This window comes from Lynx canadensis, chromosome X (assembly GCF_007474595.2).
Source record: "Lynx canadensis isolate LIC74 chromosome X, mLynCan4.pri.v2, whole genome shotgun sequence".
NCBI lineage: Eukaryota > Metazoa > Chordata > Mammalia > Carnivora > Felidae > Lynx > Lynx canadensis.
The window spans coordinates 72428636-72449784 of NC_044321.2; the positions used below are offsets into that span (position 1 = coordinate 72428636).

At 35.6% G+C, this 21149-nt stretch overlaps 1 protein-coding gene across 1 annotated transcript; it reads left to right on the forward strand.

Moving 5' to 3' along the window:
* The first annotated feature begins 15214 nt into the window (after window positions 1-15214).
* Window positions 15215-15925, forward strand: FAM133A (family with sequence similarity 133 member A). The gene is given in 4 exon segments (XM_030306001.1): window positions 15215-15430; window positions 15433-15670; window positions 15673-15879; window positions 15882-15925. Coding segments are annotated over 4 exon segments (705 nt in total).
* Window positions 15926-21149: the final 5224 nt, after the last annotated feature.

Consider the following 21149-nt stretch of genomic DNA (forward strand, 5'->3'; position numbering starts at 1 on the left):
TAGCATAAGTGAGATGTAGCATTAGAACTCTTTTCTAAGTCCAAGGCCCTTCTTAATTCAGCACATTTGCATGCATTTTAGTACTGATTTTACTGTTGTTACTTTTTATAACTAATGCTTTTAATAAAGGTTTCACAACAAGTTCTTATAACTTTGAAGTAACAACAAAGATTAAAAGTAACAGTACAAAGTTCCATCAGAGAGTATAATTGTCAGACCTAGCTTTTTCAAGAACATCAAGACAAGTTTCTCTAAATGAATGATATCTAAGTTGCACTTAGGAGGGGAAATAGTACAGGCAAAGACTCTGGTTAGGGGAGAATGTGTCACATCTGAGATATGAAAAAAAAAAGCCATTGATTTTGAGGTGAGAGAGGAAGGAAGATAAGTGAGGCAGAAGGTAAGGAGGAAGAGATAAGCAGTGATGAGATTATGTAGACTGATGAGATTATTTAGACTGGAGCCTGTAAATTCACTTTGTCTTTTTTTAATGCCAAAAGCATTAGGGATCCTTGATTTTGAAAAAAGTGAACCAGCCAGAATTGAAAAGTTAAAGGTGAAAGAGACAGGAAGCAAAATAGAAAGGTGAATTGCTTGTTCACTATTTATCCTGCTGGAGACAGAACATTAGGCCAAGTCTATATTGTAGCTTCATAATCAGTTATTTCCCAATATATTCAATTTATTCAGTTTTCAGCAACTGAGGGATTTTTGTATAACTTATCAAATCATACAGTAGACAAATCCAATTTAAGATGCCCCAAAACAACAGATATCACTCCTTACTTAATGTCTTCAAATGGCTCTCTTTTTTTCCTCTTTTTAAAAAAATTTTATTTATTTTTGGGACATAGAGACACAGCATGAGTGGGAGAGCATCAGAGAGAGAGGGAGACACAGAATCCAAAGCAGGCTTCAGGCTCAGAGCTCTCAGCACAGAGCAGGACTGGGGCTCAAAACTCACGAACATCAACATCATGACCTAAGCTGAACTTGGACGCTTAACTGACTGAGCCACCCAGGCACCTATCTTTTTTTCCCTCTTGAAAATTAATATACAATTTTTTATTATTAAATTTTCAAGAATGTAGAAAACTTGAAAGACTTTTGCAATGAATACCTATATACTCACAACCTAGAGTCAAGAACTAACATCATTTTGCTGTATTTGCTTTCTCTGTTTTGCTGCACAATTTAAAAGTAAGTTATAGACATCATGATACTTCAGATGCAAATTTTTCAGCATGCATCACTTAAAAATAAGGATGTTTTCTTCTCTACTATCAATATTATAATATTTGAGATAATTAAAAATAATTTCCTGATATCATTTAATACCCATCAATATTAGGTATCTTCAGTGTCCCCTCAAAATCTTTTTTAACAGCTTTGTGGGATATAATTTTAAATGTAAGAGTCAGTGATTTACTGTAAATTTACAGAAGTTGTACAGTTGTTACCACAATCTAATTTTAGAACATTTTCATCACTCCTAAAAAGAAACCTCATATACCTGTTTTTTATTGAACCAGGATAAAATCAAAGTTCATGCATTTAATTATGTCTCATTAAAACTTCTTTTTTTTCTAGAATCATCTTCATTTTCCTCCATGTAATTGTTATAAAAGACAAGCTGTTTGTTTTATAGAATGTCCCATATTTTGGATTTATCTATGTGTTTCTTCATTATGTCATTTAACTTGTTCTTCAATATCCCCCACCTAGTATTTTCTATTATAGTCTTGATTACATGTATTATGACATACTTGGAATAAAGCCCAAATTTGTAATTATCTTCCTCTTCTAAAATGTACACCTCATGAAATCACGGACTTGATCTGTCTTGTTTAACACTAGTGCCTATCTCATAGTACAATCTCAGTATATATTTCTTATGTGAATAAGTGAATCGCCTTCATTCAAATTATGTATTTCTGCCATATAGGTTGAACCTTAGCTTAAGTTATTTTAAATTTTAGTATAGTCAGAATAAAGTTCTAGAACCATGATTTATTTTCTAGGCCAGTAATTTGTACTGATGAAAAGTAAGTTTTCTTCCATTTTAGCATGGATAAACATTTTAGATGTTTCATTAATTTTTAGGATATAAACTTTATTTCCATGATGAGGAATTTCATGCTCAAACATTTTAGAATAGATTAATCCAAAAAGATTACAAGGTTTTGGAAGGACTGCCTATCAAAAGATTTAAGGGATTGCATTAAGTAATCTGTATGCTTCTATTCAAGGTGGTTGAATAATTTCAGGTTAGAATTGACTTCTTGTATAGAGAGAAAGTTATCTAGAATTACTGAGTTTGGAGTGAATCAAACAAACGTACTTGAACCTTCAGATTTCTAAATCTTCAGATTTAGGCAGTTTTATAGGCAGATTATTTCAGTGTCAGTAAAACGGTAAAAAAGATTCAGAAGAGTCTAAGTAAAAACAGCTGAGTTCCCAGTGTGGAACTTTCCTATATTTCTGAATACTGCATAAAAACTGGCAATTATATAACAAATAGGTGAAAATAAGTGATATGATATGTTTTTAAGTGTCAAGTTAGCAAATTCTGTCACTCAGAATATCTGCCAACACAGTAGATAGAGCATAGTAGTTTGGGCACATGCTATTCTTTTATCTTTTAGGGATCTGCAGTTCAGTGAGGGAAAAGGAAATTAGAAAGAACAGTCAGGGCACCTGAGTGGTTCATTCAGTTAGGTGTCTGACTCTTCATTTCGGCTGAGGTCATGATCTCATGGTTTGTGAGATCAAGCCCCATGTTCAACTCTGCTGACAGTGCAGAGCCTTCTTGGGATTCTCTCTCTCCCTCTCTCTCTGGCCCTCTCTGTTCATTCTCTCTCTCCCTCTCCCTCTCTCTCAAAATAAATAAGTAAATATTAAGAAAAAAGAAATGACAATCTACAAATACAGAAACATAAACAGTCATACAAAGGAACAGAGCTAGGTAGTAAGTAATCTGTAATCTAAAAGGAAGAAACTCTTAGTAGAGTTTGTAGATAATCCAGGCTGACTGGGATAGTTTCCATTTTATTTTTTGCTGATTATAGTTAACACTGTTCCTTATGCATTGCCACACTTGCAAGTTTGAAAAGAGAAGGAAAACTTGAATCAGTCCATTTTAACAATTCTGGTAATCATCAGGTTGGGCAAGGAAAGAAGTTGAAAATAATGGTGTTTTAAAGTTTTCTATATATTTCCATTTTCTCAAGTTAATCTTCATTATCATAAAATTTAGTGGTTATTGGTAATACAAAAAGAAACATTGACTAGTTTAGGCTAGACTTCCATCCCCATTCACACCCAAAGAGAGATGTATGCTTCATGTATCTGAAAATTTTAGATTGATTTAACAAATTAGTAGAACTCCTGATTCAAGTTGTCCCAATTTATAGAAACTGATACTATCAACCAATTTAAATTTTATTAACATTAGACTCTCTTCTGCCCTTTCAAGTAAGTACTTGTCCTGTGACCTTCTGAACTTGAGGGATAGAGGTACAACTACAAATAACCATCATATTTTCATTAGAGGTTCTCAACTAGAATTTACGGCCACTTTTCATGCTATAACATTCTTTAATAATGCAGGTTTTAAATCAGGCTGCTAGGTGTCTAATCTTGGTTCTAGCACTTACTAGCTATGAAACCTTGGACATATTACTTAACCTTCTGGATACTGAGTTTCTTCATCTGTCAAATGGGGAAAATAATGGCATCTACTTCATGGGAATTAAATGATAAACCATGTAAACTACTTGGAACAGTATCTGTTCATGGTGAATTCACTATTCAGTATTCACCATGAACAGTGAATGAGAGCCAAACAGTATTCTATTTGAACCTGGCAGGGAATGAGATTATAAAAAAGAATGATCATATGTTAATTTTCAGAAATGAGAACTGAGACACAGAGAGGTTATATGATTTGTCTGACAGCTTCAGCAAGTAAATGGGAAAGCTAGGCTTTCAACTCTAATGATAATGAATTCTAATGATGATTTGCTGCATGTGTGAAGTAGCCTGCCTAGTGAATTTTCCCTACATTTTATCTGCCTTCATCAAGCCAACCCTTCTTCAGTGTTATTCCTGAATTGAAATCTGTTTTGTTTTGTTTTTTCCTTTCCATACTGAGTTATTTTCCCACATATGTTTTCAAATCAGGCCAGTCATGGATTTCTGAATCTTCTGGATTCAGAAATGTAGTCCCCTTTGGGACTACATTCAGAAATGTAGTCCCCTTTGATTCTAATATAATAAAGTAATGCTAATACAAATTTTTAGTTTGTGATGCTTCTGAGCACAACTTACTATCGTTTCTGATAAGCATCATAATTTAGCTATTGTAACAAATAAGTCTATATGCTCTGGCATTTGAATTATTAGGAAATTTGCACATGTAGTAATTTCAAATATGAGAAGAGATGTGGTTCATGTAAATGTACCCAGATTCAGTAACTAACTTTGATGCTTTTAGCTATTTCATAGCCAGTATATTCATCTGTATATATTACATCAAATTATCTGTTCTGTTTTCAGAAATACATTTAAATATTGTGTTAGGGTAGCAGGGTACAGAAGGTAGTGACTGAAACATTGATTCATGTAAAACCAAGTAAGGCTATTTAAAGCCATGCATAAATAGATGTGGTTTTGAACTGTGTTCTCTGGCAGAATAATAAAGAGTTCCCCTGGTATTTTGCTTTCTATGCTTAGGGACAAGTGTATCCTGGCACAACTAGATCCTAGGGAATATTTGGCAGATTTTAGATTACAAATGACTTTGGGTACACAGTGTATCTACTCAAGAAACATATAAAAATTCTCTAATAAAGAATATATCACTTTTTAACACAAACATGTAGATGAAATTGTAAGGAATATGTGATAGATGCAGTTCTATCTCACTTTGAAAGTCTCATATATTAATGATATTCCAATTACGCTCTGGCCAAATGTGAGCAAACTGATTTTAGATGTTCAGTGCTAAAAATAAATAAATAAATAAATAAACAAACAAACAAACAAACTCAATAAACTTTAGGACTTGAGGGATCTTGTCAAGGGTTTCTACAAAATTCATACAATAAGACATTTGTTAAATAGAAACCAGGTCAGTATGGAGAAGATATGTAGCAAACCTTATTTTTGAGGTGTATTTTCATAGGACTCATCATACAGATGGAAAGAAACTAGTATCCAAATAGCTTTGGTTTATGTAAGAGGACTCCTTGAATAGAAGAACTAGAATTTTCAGTGCTCCAAGGATATGTTAGTTACATCACATATAGTCATATCACATCTAAACACACATTGTAGGGCAAAATTTGTTGTTAAGGAAGACTCAAGAAAGTTGCCAGTGAGTATCCAAAACTTGCCAAATGCATTTTCTTGGAAAATGCATAGTTGAATTTTATACTTATGTATACAATGGCTTCTTAATAGGGTTTCTTAAAACATTGTATATAATGGTTTTCTACACAGGGTTTCTTAAAACATTGACATTGACACTATAAACAGTACTGTTATTTTGTTCATGGCTTGTTGACTAGGGCAAATGCTAAAGGGGCAGAGCTAGTTCTGAGGACCTTTGCTCTTTTTTTTTTAGACTATTAGACTTTTCAAGAAATTTCAGAAATATGTAGTAGAGCTCCTTTCCTATTAATCAGGAAATAATCATAACATAGACTCTGTTGATGATGACTCAGTCATATGACCTGGATGTCATATTATAGTCAACATAGTGTTCTGCATACCATCTGTAAATAATTTATATTCAAATGTCATGTATTTATTTCAAACTTCATATGTGATTGAATGAATTAAAACCACTTCGTATACTTCCTGGCCCTGTCTACTGAGAAGACCTAGTGCAATGATACCCTGATAGGATTCTAGGGCTAATGCGGGTGGTATACAAAATATCCTGGAGTGTCTTAGCGAGAAAGTAGGGAGTGCTTAAGAAAAAAAATGATGAGGCCATGTCAAAAGGACACAGGAGCCAACTAAAAGAGGTCCCAAAGACCAAAACTAGAACTATTTTGGCAGCAAAATAAAGTAGCACTGAAATATTCACCAAATTATAAAAATCAGTACTCTTGACCCATACAGATAAAAATGATTGAAAAACTGAATCAGTGATTATGAATGGACAAATCTCCCATACACACAAATTTCAAGTAATTAATATAGATACTCCTCCAAGGAGGTGGAGGGTAAATCTCCATTCCTTAAGTGTGGGCTGCAAAAATTGACTTCCTTTCAAAGAGTATAGTATGGACAAGGAGTATAATCTTACAGTGGAGAAATCTGACGAACACTCCTCAGTTAGGTGATCAACGTATGTACCCTTGAGATGATGTAATGAAAATGGTACTTTACCTGTGTTCTTTCTTCCAAGAACCTAAACCTAATTCCAACCATGAGAAAAACATCAGGGACACCCAAATTGAAGAGGATTCTAATAAATATCTGATCAGTACTCCTCAAAACAGTCAAGGTCATCAAAACCAAGGAAATTCTGAGAAACTTCCATAATCACAAGGAGCCTGGGAGACATGATGACTAAATGTACCACCGTATTCTGGGTTGATTCGTGTGATAGAAACACACACACACACACACACAAAAACAAACAAACAAACTAACAACGACAACAACAACAAAAAAAATCAGCTAAAAGCTAAGGAGATTTGAATACTCAATGGACATTAGTTAATATACATCAGCATTGTCTCATCAGTTGTTGCAAGTGTTCCATATTAATGTAGGATATAAGGGAAATAAGAGAAAGAAAAAAGGGAAACTGGGTACAGCAGATACAGGAATTACAACTTTTATGTAAAGCTAAAAATATTCTCAAGTATAAAAAAATCATTTTAAGAAAGAATTTCACTCAAAATGGATTAATGACCTAAATATAAGACCTGAAAGCATAAAACTCCTGAAGAACATAGCCAATAATCTCTTGGACATTGGCCTTAGCAACATTTTTTTAATATGTCTCCTCAGGCAAGGGAAACAAAAACAAAAACAAAAAACTATTGGGACTGTATCAAAATAAAAAGGATTTTGCACAGTGAAGAAAACCATCAACGAAATGAAAAGGCAACCTGCTGAATGGGAGAAGATATTTGTAAATCTTCTCTGAATGGGAGAAGATATTTTTCCAATAGAGGGTTAATCTGAAAATATATAAAGAATTCATACAACTCAACACACACATACACACACTCACAAGTAATCTTATTTAAAAATGAGCACAGTACCTGAATGGACATTTTTCTAAAGAAGACATACAGATGGCCAAATGAAAAAATGTGCAGCATCACTAATAATAAAAAAAATTCAAATCAAAGCCACAATAACATATCACCTCATAATAGTCAGAAAGGTTACTATTGAAAAAAGAAAAAAAAAGAAACAACAAGTGTTGGCAAGGATGTGGAGAAACAGGAACCCTTGTGCACTGTTGGTGAAAAATGTAAATTATTGCAACCATTATGGAAAACAGTATGGAGGTTCCACCAAAAATTAAAAATATAAATACATACAACCCAATAATTCCACTGCTGGATATTTCACCCAGAGATGAAAATGAAAATATTAATTTTGAACATATATATATATATATATATATATATATCCCTGCTTATGGTACCATTATTTACAAAAGCCAACATATGGGAGCAATGTGTGTCCATTGATAGATTAATGTATAAAAAAGGTGTGTGTGTAAAATGGAATATTGCTCAGTCATAAAAAAAAGAAATCTTGCTATTCTTGACAAATAGATGGACTCGGAGGGTGTTATGCTAAGTGAAATAAGTCAGACACAAATACCATATAATTTCACTTACATGTGGAACCTAAAAAACAAAACAAATGAACAAACAAACAATTTCATAAATACAGAGAACAAACTTATGGTTGCCAGAGGGGCAGGGGGATGGGCAAAAAATGGAGTAAGAGGTATAGACTTCTAAATATAAAATACATAAGTAATGGGGATGAAAAGTACAGCATAGGGACATAGTCAATAATGTTGTAATAACTTTGTATAATGACAAATGGTATCTACACTTATTGTGGTGAGCATTACATAATGTATAGAATTGTTGAATCACTATGTTATGCACCCAAAACTAATATAACATTGTATTTCAATTGTACTTCAATAAAAAAGTCCTTTCCTACCCAGAATTCATATATAACCACATTATAGTATGTTATATTACATTGAAATTTTTTTAATAAAAATATTAAAACATTTTACTTCATTAGCATAAAAGCTAAAAATACCAATTATTTGTTTTTCTGAATATAAAATACACAATATTACTATATTAAGATTAATAAAAGTGAAATACTTGTGTCTTTAAAATAAACAGCTAGAGGACCAGCAGAAGATGGTGGCTTAGGAGGACGCTGGGCTCACCGCGCATCCTGCTGATCACTCAGATTCCACCTACACCTGCCTAAATAACCCAGAAAACCACAAGAAGACTAGCAGAACGGATTCTCTGGATCCAAGCACAGACAAGAGGCCCACGGAAGAGGGTAGGAAGGACGGAGAGGCAGTGCGTGCTGCACGGACTGGCAGGAGGGAGCCGGGGCGGAGGGGCGGCTCGCCAGCCAAGCAGAGCCCCCGAGTCTGGCTGGCAAAAGCGGAGGGGCCGGACGGAGTGTGTTCCAACATCAAGTGTGACTTAGCATCTGGGAGGTCATAAGATAACAGCTCTGCTCAGAAAGCGGGAAGGCTGGAGGACAAAGGGAGGGAGAGTTGCTGAGCCCAGGGACGACAGAGCTCAGTTTGGCGGGGAACAAAGGCGCTCGCCAGCGCCATCTCCCTCACCCATCCCCCAGCCAAAATCCCAAAGGGAATCAGTTCCTGCCAGGGAACTTGCTTTCTCGGCCCAACACCCAACTCTGTGCTTCTGCGGAGCCACCCCTCCAGGAGCGGGTCTGACTCCCTCCGGCTGCCACAGGGCCCCTCAGGAAGTGGATCACCTAAGGAGAAGCGAACTAAGCCTGCCCCTCCTGCCCCCGAGCACCTTGCCTACCCACCCCAGCTAATATGCCAGATCCCCAGCACCACAAGCCTGGCAGTGTGCAAATAGCCCAGATGGGGCAGGCCACCACACAGTGAATCCCGCCCCTAGGAGAGGGGAAGAGAAGGCACACACCAGTCTGGCTGTGGCCCCAGTGGTGGGCTGGGGGCAGACATCAGGTCTGACTGAACCCCCACCCACCAAATCCAGTTATTCACCACAGCACAGGGGAAGTGCCCTGCAGGTCCGCACCACTCCAAGGACTATCCAAAATGACCAAACGGAAGAATTCCCCTCAGAAGAATCTCCAGGAAATAACAACAGCTAATGAGCTGATCAAAAAGGATTTAAATAATATAACAGAAAGTGAATTTAGAATAATAGTCATAAAATTAATCGCTGGGCTTGAAAACAGTATAGAGGATAGCAGAGAATTTCTTGCTACAGAGATCAAGGGACTAAGGAATAGGAAGAGCTGAAAAACGCTTTAAACGAGATTCAAAATAAAATGGAAACAACCACGGCTCGGATTGAAGAGGCAGAGGAGAGAATAGGTGAAATAGAAGATAAAATTATGGAAAAAGAGGAAGCTGAGAAAAAGAGAGATAAAAATATCCAGGAGTTTGAGGGGAAAATTAGAGAACTAAGTGATACACTAAAAAGAAATAATATATGCATAATTGGTATCCCAGAGGAGGACGAGAGAGGGAAAGGTGCTGAAGGGGTACTTGAAGAAATCATAGCTGAGAACTTCCCTGAACTGGGGAAGGAAAAAGGCATTGAAATCCAAGAGGCACAGAGAACTCCCTTCAGACGTAACTTGAATCGATCTTCTGCACGACATATCATAGTGAAACTGGCAAAATACAAGGATAAAGAGAAAATTCTGAAAGCAGCAAGGGATAAACGTGCCCTAACATATAAAGGGAGACCTATAAGACTCGTGACTGATCTCTCTTTTGAAACTTGGCAGGCCAGAAAGGATTGGCAGGAGATCTTCAATGTGTTGAACAGAAAAACATGCAACCAAGAATCCTTTATCCAGCAAGTCTGTCATTTAGAATAGAAGGAGAGATAAAGGTCTTCCCAAACAAACAAAAACTGAAGGAATTCGTCACCACTAAACCGGCCCTACAAGAGATCCTAAGGGGGATCCTGTGAGACAAAGTACCAGAGACATCGTTACAAGCATAAAACATACAGACACCACAATGACTCTAAGCCCGTATCTTTCTATAATAACACTGAATGTAAACGGATTAAATGCGCCAACCAAAAGACATAGGGTATCAGAATGGATAAAAAAACAAGACCCATCTATTTGCTGTCTACAAGAGACTCATTTTAGACCTGAGGACACCTTCAGATTGAGAGTGAGGGGATGGAGAACTATTTATCATGCTACTGGAAGCCAAAAGAAAGCTGGAGTAGCCATACTTATATCAGACAAACTAGACTTTCAATTAAAGGCTGTAACAAGAGATGAAGAAGGCCATTATATACTAATTACAGGGTCTATCCATCAGGAAGAGCTAACAATTATAAATGTCTATGCGCCGAATACCGGAGCCCCCAAATATATAAAACAACTACTCATAAACATAAACAACCTTATTGATAAGAATGTGGTAATTGCAGGGAACTTTAACACTCCACTTACAGAAATGGATAGATCATCTAGACACTCAGTCAATAAAGAAACAAGGGCCCTGAATGACACTTTGGATCAGATGGACGTGACAGATATATTTAGAACTCTGCATCCCAAAGCAACAGAATATACTTTCTTCTCGAGTGCACATGGAACATTCTCCAAGATAGATCATAGATTGGGTCACAAAACAGCCCTTCATAAGTATACAAGAATTGAAATTATACCATGCATACTTTCAGACCACAATGCTATGAAGCTTGAAATCAACCACAGGAAAAAGTCTGGAAAACCTCCAAAAGCATGGAGGTTAAAGAACACCCTACTAAAGAATGAGTGGGTCAACCGGGCAATTAGAGAAGAAATTAAAAAATATATGGAAATAAACGAAAATGAAAATACAACAATCCAAATGCTTTGGGACGCAGCGAAGGCAGTCCTGAGAGGAAAATACATTGCAATCCAGGCCTATCTCAAGAAACAAGAAAAATCCCAAATACAAAATCTAACAGCACACCTAAAGGAAATAGAAGCAGAACAGCAAAGGCAGCCTAAACCCAGCAGAAGAAGAGAAATAATAAAGATCAGAGCAGAAATAAACAATATAGAATCTAAAAAAACTGTAGAGCAGATCAACGAAACCAAGAGTTGGTTTTTTGAAAAAAATAAACGAAATTTATAAACCTCTAGCCAGGCTTCTCAAAAAGAAAAGGGAGATGACCCAAATAGATAAAATCATGAATGAAAATGGAATTATTACAACCAATCCCTCAGATATACAAACAATTATCAGGGAATACTATGCAAAATTATATGCCATCAAATTGGACAACCTGGAAGAAATGGACAAATTCCTGAACACCCACACTCTTCCAAAACTCAATCAGGAGGAAAGAGAAAGCTTGAACAGACCCATAACCAGCGAAGAAATTGAATCGGTTATCAAAAATCTCCCAACAAATAAGAGTCCAGGACCAGATGGCTTCCCAGGGGAGTTCTACCAGATGTTTAAAGCAGAGGTAATACCTATCCTTCTCAAGGTATTCCAAGAAATAGAAAGGGAAGGAAAACTTCCAGACTCATTCTATGAAGCCAGTATTACTTTGATTCCCAAACCAGACAGAGACCCAGTAATAAAAGAGGATTACAGGCCAATATCCCTGATGAATATGGATGCAAAAATTCTCAATAAGATACTAGCAAATCGAATTCAACAGCAGATAAAAAGAATTATTCACCATGATCAAGTGGGATTCATTCCTGGGATGCAGGGCTGGTTCAACATTCGCAAATCAATCAACGTGATATATCACAGTAATCAAAGAAAAGATAAGAACCATATGATCCTGTCAGTCGATGCGGAAAATGCCTTTGACAAAATTCAGCACTCTTTGTTAATAAAAACTCTTGAGAAAGTTGGGATAGAAGGAACATACTTAAATATCATAAAAGCCATTTATGAAAAGCCCACAGCTAACATCATCCTCAATGGGGAAAAACTGAGAGCTTTTTTCCTGAGATCAGGAACACGACAGAGATGCCCACTCTCACCCCTGTTGTTTAACATAGTGTTGGAAGTTCTAGCATCAGCAATCAGACAACAAAAGGAAATCAGAGACATCAAAATTGGCAAAGATGAAGGTAAGCTTTCCCTTTTTGCTGATGACATGATATTATACATGGAAAATCCGATAGACTCCACCAAAAGTCTGCTAGAACTGATACATGAATTCAGCAAAGTTGCAGGATACAAAATCAACGTACAGAAATCAGTTGCATTCTTATACACTAACAATGAAGCAACAGAAAGACAAATAAAGAAACTGATCCCATTCACAATTGCACCAAGAAGCATAAAATACCTAGGAATAAATCTAACCAAAGATGTAAAAGATCTGTATGCTGAAAACTATAGAAAGCTTATGAAGGTAATTGAAGAAGATATAAAGAAATGGAAAGACATTCCCTGCTCATGGATTGGAAGAATAAATATTGTCAAAATGTCAATACTACCCAAAGCTATCTACACATTCAATGCAATCCCAATCAAAATTGCACCAGCATTCTTCTCAAAACTAGAACAAGCAATCCTAAAATTCATATGGAACCACAAAAGGCCCCGAATAGCCAAAGTAATTTTGAAGAAGACCAAAGCAGGAGGCATCACAATCCCAGACTTTAGCCTCTACTACAAAGCTGTCATCATCAAGACAGCATGGTATTGGTACAAAAACAGACACATAGACCATTGGAATAGAATAGAAACCCCAGAACTAGACCCACAAACGTATGGCCAACTCATCTTTGACAAAGCAGGAAAGAACATCCAATGGAAAAAAGACAGCCTCTTTAACAAATGGTGCTGGGAGAACTGGACAGCAACATGCAGAAGGTTGAAACTAGACCACTTTCTCACACCATTCACAAAAATAAACTCAAAATGGATAAGGGACCTGAATGGGAGACAGGAAACCATCCAAACCCTAGAGGAGAAAGCAGGAAAAGACCTGTCTGACCTCAGCCGCAGCAATCTCTTACTCGACACATCCCCAAAGGCAAGGGAATTAAAAGCAAAAATGAATTACTGGGACCTTATGAAGATAAAAAGCTTCTGCACAGCAAAGGAAACAACCCACAAAACTAAAAGGCAACCAATGGAATGGGAAAAGATATTTGCAAATGACATATCAGACAAAGGGCTAGTATCCAAAATCTATAAAGAGCTCACCAAACTCCACACCCGAAAAACAAATAACCCAGTGAAGAAATGGGCAGAAAACATGAATAGACACTAATCTAAAGAAGACATCCGGATGGCCAACAGGCACATGAAAAGATGCTCAACGTCACTCCTCATCAGGGAAATACAAATCAAAACCACACTCAGATATCACCTCACGCCAGTCAGAGTGGCCAAAATGAACAAATCAGGAGACTATAGATGCTGGAGAGGATGTGGAGAAACGGGAACCCTCTTGCACTGTTGGTGGGAATGCAAATTGGTGCAGCCACTCTGGGAAACAGTGTGGAGGTTCCTCAGAAAATTAAAAATAGACCTACCCTATGACGCAGCAATAGCACTGCTAGGAATTTACCCAAGGGATACAGGAGTACTGATGCGTAGGGGCACTTGTACCCCAATGTTTATAGCAGCACTCTCAACAATAGCCAAATTATGGAAAGAGACTAAATGTCCATCAACTGATGAATGGATAAAGAAATTGTGGTTTATATACACAATGAATTACTACATGGCAGTGAGAAAGAATGAAATATGGCCTTTTGTAGCAACGTGGATGGAACTAGAGAGTGTGATGCTAAGTGAAATAAGCCATACAGAGAAAGACGGATACCATATGTTTTCAGTCTTATGTGGATCCTGAGAAACTTAACAGAAACCCATGGGGGAGGGGAAGGAAAAAAAAAAAAAGAGGTTAGAGTGGGAGAGAGCCAAAGCATAAGAGACTGTTAAAAACTGAGAACAAACTGAGGGTTGATGGGGGGTGGGAGGGAGGGGAGGGTGGGTGATGGGTATTGAGGAGAGCACCTTTTGGGATGAGCACTGGGTGTTGTATGGAAACAAATTTGACAATAAATTTCATATATTGAAAAAAAAAAGACAATGAAGTCATGCTCCCTTGGTTTAAATCCTAGTTCTAACAATTATTAGCTGTTACTTTATGCAAGTTACTCAAATTCTCTAAGCCTCAGTTTATTCATCTGTGAAATAGGGATAATAATAGAATCAACCTCTTAGCATTAGTCTAGAGTTTGAATGTGATGAGCCATTTGAAAACACTAAGCAGTCTCTGGCAAATAACACTTAATTGATACTAGAGATTAATAGTCCAAGTGATAGTGCTTCGACTAAATTGATGACCATATATTTGGAAATAAGTGAATGGATATGAGACCTATTGTCAAGGTTTAAAACAGCAGGATGTAGTGATTAATTATATGTGAGAGATGAAGTAGAGAGTTTTCCATATATAACTCCTAGGTTTCTGTCAGAGTGGAGTGGATTCTGCTGCACTTTTCTAACTTGGGGAAGATCTGCCTGGTACAGATTTCAGCTATAGAAATTTTTCTCTCTCTCTTTTTATACTATATAAGGCCAAATAAAAAAGAAAAAAAGGTAAGTATCATACAATATAAAAAGAAATATTTAGTAAAACTTTTAGGCAAGTGAGAACCTTATGAGATATATAAAATGTTATATTCATACCACAATATAAAAAGTATGCAAAAGTCTTAAATGTGTATATTCTTTGTTTTCAAGGTCTAAGATTTTGAAAATGTGTATCGTACTATGTAAACGATAGTGAACAATTAAGATTATTATTTTTTCCTTACATTAAAGGTGTTTTGTAACCATTCCATCTGTTTCTCTAACAGAATAGAGCCTGCTTGATATACCAGGAAATGAAGAACTGAAGGAAGGTTTATTTTTATTCTCCTTAGAATTGAGGGTCTGCTCTTGGAGCCTTCAGACTCCATGGGGAAGTGGGATAATTGAGTGGACTTTATGAATCCTATATCAATGGCCAGATGGAGGGGCCCAACTCAATCTGTAGGCCCAACAATACAAGATTATCTGAATCGACCAAGGCCCACCTGGGAAGAAGTGAAGAAACAATTAGAAAATAAAAAGAAAGGCTCCAAGGCATTAGCTTAATTTGAAGAAAAAATGAATGAAAATTGGAAAAAAAATAATTAGAAAAAAGCAGAGAGAAATTAATAAGTGAAAATGAAAGTTCATCCAAACAAAAAAGAAAGAAAGAAAAAGAACAAGAAGAAATCTTATCTTCTTCATCAAGCTCTGATTCTTCAAGCAGTTCAGATTCTGAGAATGAGGAAAAGAAACAATGAAAAAAGGAAAAGAACTGTTCATACAGGTCATCAGAAAGCTCTACATATGAATCTGAACCAGAAAGCAAGGAATCTGTAAAAAAGAAAAGTCAAAGGATGAAACAGAGAAAGAAAAGTATATTAGAAGAGTCAGCAAAAAAAGAAAGAAGACTTATCCTGAAGATAAACCTTTCTCATTAGAATCCTTATCAGAATCAGATTATGAAGTGGAAGTTCAAGCAAAAAAGAAGAGACATGAAGAGTGAGAAAAAGCAACAGAAAAAGCAAAGAAGAAGAAACATCACAAGAAACATAGAAGAAGAAAAAGAAGTCAGGTTCAAGTCACAAGTCAAGATAACATAGAAAATTAAGATTTTCCTATTTAAAAAAGCAAGCACTTAAGGAAACTTCAACTGTGAATGTTAGGGCATATTTACAAAAATGCATGAATTTCCCTGTGCTAATAGAATTATTCCTGGACCGAGTGTCAGTCATATGCCACTGTGCCAGAAAGGGCCATAATCATTGCGTGCAGCACAAATATATAATTTTGTTAGTTTGTGTGTTTTTCCTTCCATTGGTTAATTCTTCTGGGAGCTAAAACCCTGTTGTTCATACTAGTGGTTAAGACGTTTGGAACTGAATTTAAATGTTTTAGATAATAATTTGACCCCCCGGAATGTATCTTATTTAAAAGTGTGTAATTTGGATACACATATAAAATGTAATTAGAAATATGTAGATGACTGTAGTTGACATTTTTGAAGCATGGACTTAATGATATCTCTAAATCCTTACTTTTAAGTGCCCTGAATGATACATTGGATCAGATGGACTATTTAGAACTCTGCATCCCAAAGCAACAGAATATACTTTCTTCTCGAGTGCACATGGAACATTCTCCAAGATAGATCATATACTGGGTCACAAAACAGCCCTTCATAAGTATACAAGAACTGAAATCATACCATGCATGCTTTCAGACCACAATGTTATGAAGCTTGAAATCAACCAAAGGAAAAACCTGGAAAACCTCCAAAAGCATGGAGGTTAAAGAACACCCTACTAAAGAAGGAATGGGTCAACCAGGCAATTAGAGAAGAAATTTAAAAATATATGGAAACAAACGAAAATGAAAATACAACAATCCAAACGCTTTGGGATGCAGCGAAGGCAGTCCTGAGAGGAAAATACATTGCAATCCAGGCCTACCTCAAGAAACAAGAAAAATCCCAAATACAAAATCTAACAGCACACCTGAAGGAAATAGAAGCAGAACAGCAAAGGCAGCCTAAACCCAGCAGAAGAAGAGAAATAATAAAGATCAGAGCAGAAATACACAATATAGAATCTAAAAAAACTGTAGAGCAGATCAACGAAACCAAGAGTTGGTGTTTTGAAAAAATAAACAAAATTGATAAACCTCTAGCCAGGCTTCTCAAAAAGAAAAGGGAGATGACCCAAATAGATAAAATCATGAATGAAAATGGAATTATTATAACCAATCCCTCAGAGATACAAGCAATTATCAGGGAATACTATAAATCCTTACTTTTGAAAATTAGTTTATTTTACTTCTTAATAAACTTTAGTTTACATGAGGAAAGGGCCTGTGGGGGAAAAAAGAGTTTGCTATAACTTTAGCTAGCTGAATAGTGTGTGCCTTTGATCTTTACACATCCTATCTTTGCCAGTGCAACAGCCATTCTATTCTTATTTGGTGAAATTCTGGGATGTTGTGTGCTCCTTCATGTGAACAAGAAGAAAGGATAAGTAAACCCCAGTTCTATGAAATTTACTTCCACTTCAATAGTACTGAATACTGTTTAGCATTAGAGTGTTACATTGTTTGAATTAACTTTGATGCCATTTGGAGGGGAATCATTTTATATAAACCCTGGTATCTTTTTTATTAATAAAGATGTGAAATATTTTGCATGTTTTATACTATTAATTTTTGATTATCCAGGGATATTCTATACAACCATTAATCCTTTTTATATGATTTATGCTTAGGATACAAGTTTGTAATTTCTTAATCTTACTATATTTCATTACTATATTTCATTCATATTGAAGCTTGTTTACTGCAAGCAAGTTAAGTGCCAGACCTCTAGTACGCTATGTGTCTTGTTACATGAAAGTACTTCCAAAATCTTAGTAAGTATTCTGTTTAGAAGTTCAGTATCTTAAGCATTAGTATTGATTTAAAATAGGAGTTAAATTTAGAAGATAATGACATCATTGATCTTCCTGTGTTATATTTTATTAAATGGTGCCTCATGTTTGTTGCTGATTAATGTTTACCACTAATTCTGAAATGAGTTGAGAATTATTTTTATTTTACATATTGATATATCAGAGTAATATTAATTATAAATTGATGTCGAAAAAACCCACCTGTTACAGAGGATGTGCTAATTGTAAAATATTTACAAAATATTTTGGCATGATGAGGGAATCAATAGCTACTTTTTAATAGATGATTTCATATCAACCTCCTTGAATCACAGGTAAAGTTATTATAAAGATAGAAAATATCAAGTAAATAAATATTGGCTCCCCAAATTTTTGCAGTTCTCTCAGTAAGTTTCTTGGAACATCATATATTTAATATCATGATAGATCACCTTAAAGCTTCATAACTTTAGTTGTTTTCTAAAAAAAAAACACTATATATGCTGATAAAAATATTATATTTAAGGGATATCTTATATCCATATAGAATTTTTCAAATTTGGTTTTCATTAACATATGAAAGAAGCTTATATTATTTGTAGAATATGGTAAAGACATTAACAGCTTACCAAATATCTGTGTGCTCTCATTTACTTCCCAGCCCCTTGTACTTAGGTAATGCCATTTGACTACTTCTAGCAGAGGGATTACAGAGATTGTAAACAGAAATGAGGTGTCATTTCAATACTGGAGCAGAAAAAGTCCTGCGTGACCTTCCAGCCCTCTCTTTACCTGCCATGGTGACCTGAAAGCAATGTACTCCAGATGGTGTATCTATAAGATGGATGCAACCTATATCTCTAAGTTACTGTTTACAAGGGACCTGCCTTGGAGAGCTGATGGACTTGCAGTGAAACTTTTGAGAGTAAGAAATAAACTGTTATGTGTTAAGCCACTGAGATTTTGGGTCTTTTTTATTACCACAGCTTCACCTAACCTAATCTAACATTGTAGCATTCTAGAATGTCTATTTTGTTATTTACACAAATAACTTACTTCTATCACATGTTTTTTCAACTTGTTTCAGAGGTGATCATTTATGTCATAATAGAAGGAAATGTTATTTTATTTGCATTGGTGTTTAATGACTGAGGAAGAGGATGGTCTAGCATAACATTTTATGGTTATCAACAATGCTGTCTAAAAAGCAAAACTATTTCATTATTCCTCTGAATATAGCCAAAATAATCTTCCAATAAAGCGTTTAGAAGAAAAATTTAAAAGCACTCATGGGGACTTGATAAAGAAGAAGAATGCTATTTTTTAGATGTAAGTATAGATGATATGGTGAAATGATACAAAACTATGTACAGGACAATAGATTAAATAGATTTAGGTGAACATTCAATAGGTAGCCTCCAGATTGAAAACAAAATAATTTACCCTTATGTGAAAAGCAGTAAAGTTATTATTAGTGACTCACTTTGTATGACTCATAACAAAGTTAAAAGTAGAACCACCCTATGATTCAGCAATTGCACTACTAGGTATTTACCCAAAGAATACAAAAATACTAATTCAAAGGGGTACATGCACCCTGATGTTTATAGCAGCATTATAACCAATAGCCAAATTGTGGAAAGAGCCCAAATATCCATCAACTGATGGATGGATAAAAAAGATGTGGTATATATGTACAATGGAATACTACTGCACCATAAAAAAGAATGGAATCTTGGGGCACCTGGGTGGCTCAGTCAGTTAAGCATCTGACTCTTGATTTTGGCTCAGGTCATTATCTCACAGTTCCTGAGATCAAGCCCTGATCCTGAGATCAAGCCCTGCTTCAGGCTCTGTGCTGACAGGGGGGTGGGGATCCTGCTTGGAATTCTTCTCCCTCTGTCTGTCTGTTCCTCCCCCTCTCAAAATAAATAAACTTCTAAAAAAGAATGAAATCTTGTTATTTCCAACAACATGGATGGAGCTAGAGAGTATTATTCTAAGTGAAATAAGTCAGAGAAAGACGAATACCATATGGTTTAATTTATATGTGGAATTTAAGAAACAAATGAGCAAAGGGGAAAGGGAAGGAGGCAAACCAATAACAGTCTCTTCACTATAGAGGACAAACTGTTGGTTACCACAGGGGAGAGGGATGGGGGAGGGGGAAGAGTTAAATAGGTGATGGGAATTAAGGAGTACGCCTGTTGCAATAAGCACAGGGTGGTGTATGGAAGTGTTAAATCACTATATTGTACACCTGAAACTGATATAACACTGTATGTTAACTAACTGGATTTAAAATAAAAACTTAAAAAAAAGAGCTTTAGACATAACATTCAGCTAACTTTGACTATGGGAAGAGAAACAATGAGAAAATCAATAAGAAAGTAGATGAGAGAAGAGAAAAATCAATACAATCTAGATTAAGAATGTAATTGTAAGCACCAAAAGAAGAATTTGAAAGATCTCAGGCTGAAGATGACATTAGATTGGACTTAAGATGAGTGAATAAAATTTGGGTTTCTGGTTTTGCATCTTGGAATAATAGTTCTTTTCTTTATTATAACTTTATCTGAGGAGAAAGTTGCACCTTTGAAAGTTGCAAATTGTAATTCTGTAGTCATTTTCTGTTTGATCATATTTATTTTGCAAAAAATATTTGTGTAGGTTTGTAGCTACTTTATGACTCAGAAAAATTATCATTCAAAAATACCTATGTATTTTTCAACTGAACTGAATTTCCTAATCTTTCCTGAGCTGCAAACAGGATATGTTCTTTCTTCAAATGGCTCAATCACTTTTACTTGTTTCTTTCATAACACTTACCTTAATCTACCTTGTATTATATAAGTATATAATCTATATACTTATAGACTCTGGTTGTTAAAATCACGGGCTTTTGGCTAAGCACTAGGTTGAAATTCTTACTCTTCCATTTCTTGATATGTGACCCTTAGTTCATTTCTTTGTGTCTCAATTTCCTTAGGTACAAACTCAAAATTAATAGTGTATATCTCTAGGATTGTTATGAGAATAAGACATAATAACATTTAAAGCATTTAACACAATTTCTGGCATATAGTAAATTCTCAGTAAATGTTATTTTTCCTTTTTCCTCCTATCATCATCATCATCACCACCACCACCACCATCATCATTACTATAGTTATTTTTAATATGTCACCCCCCTACTCCTTAAAGTTAGAGGCTGTTTCATCGTTTATCTTTTGCAATCATGGTACACAGTATATTGCATATCACAGATTCCTCATTATTTTACTTGAGTTAGCTGGTTAGGTCCTGGGAGATAGAATATGAGTGAATGCAATGCAACACTATGTACAGTTGACCCTTGAACCACTTGGGGGTTTAGTGGCGCCAACCACTGTGCAGTGAAAAAT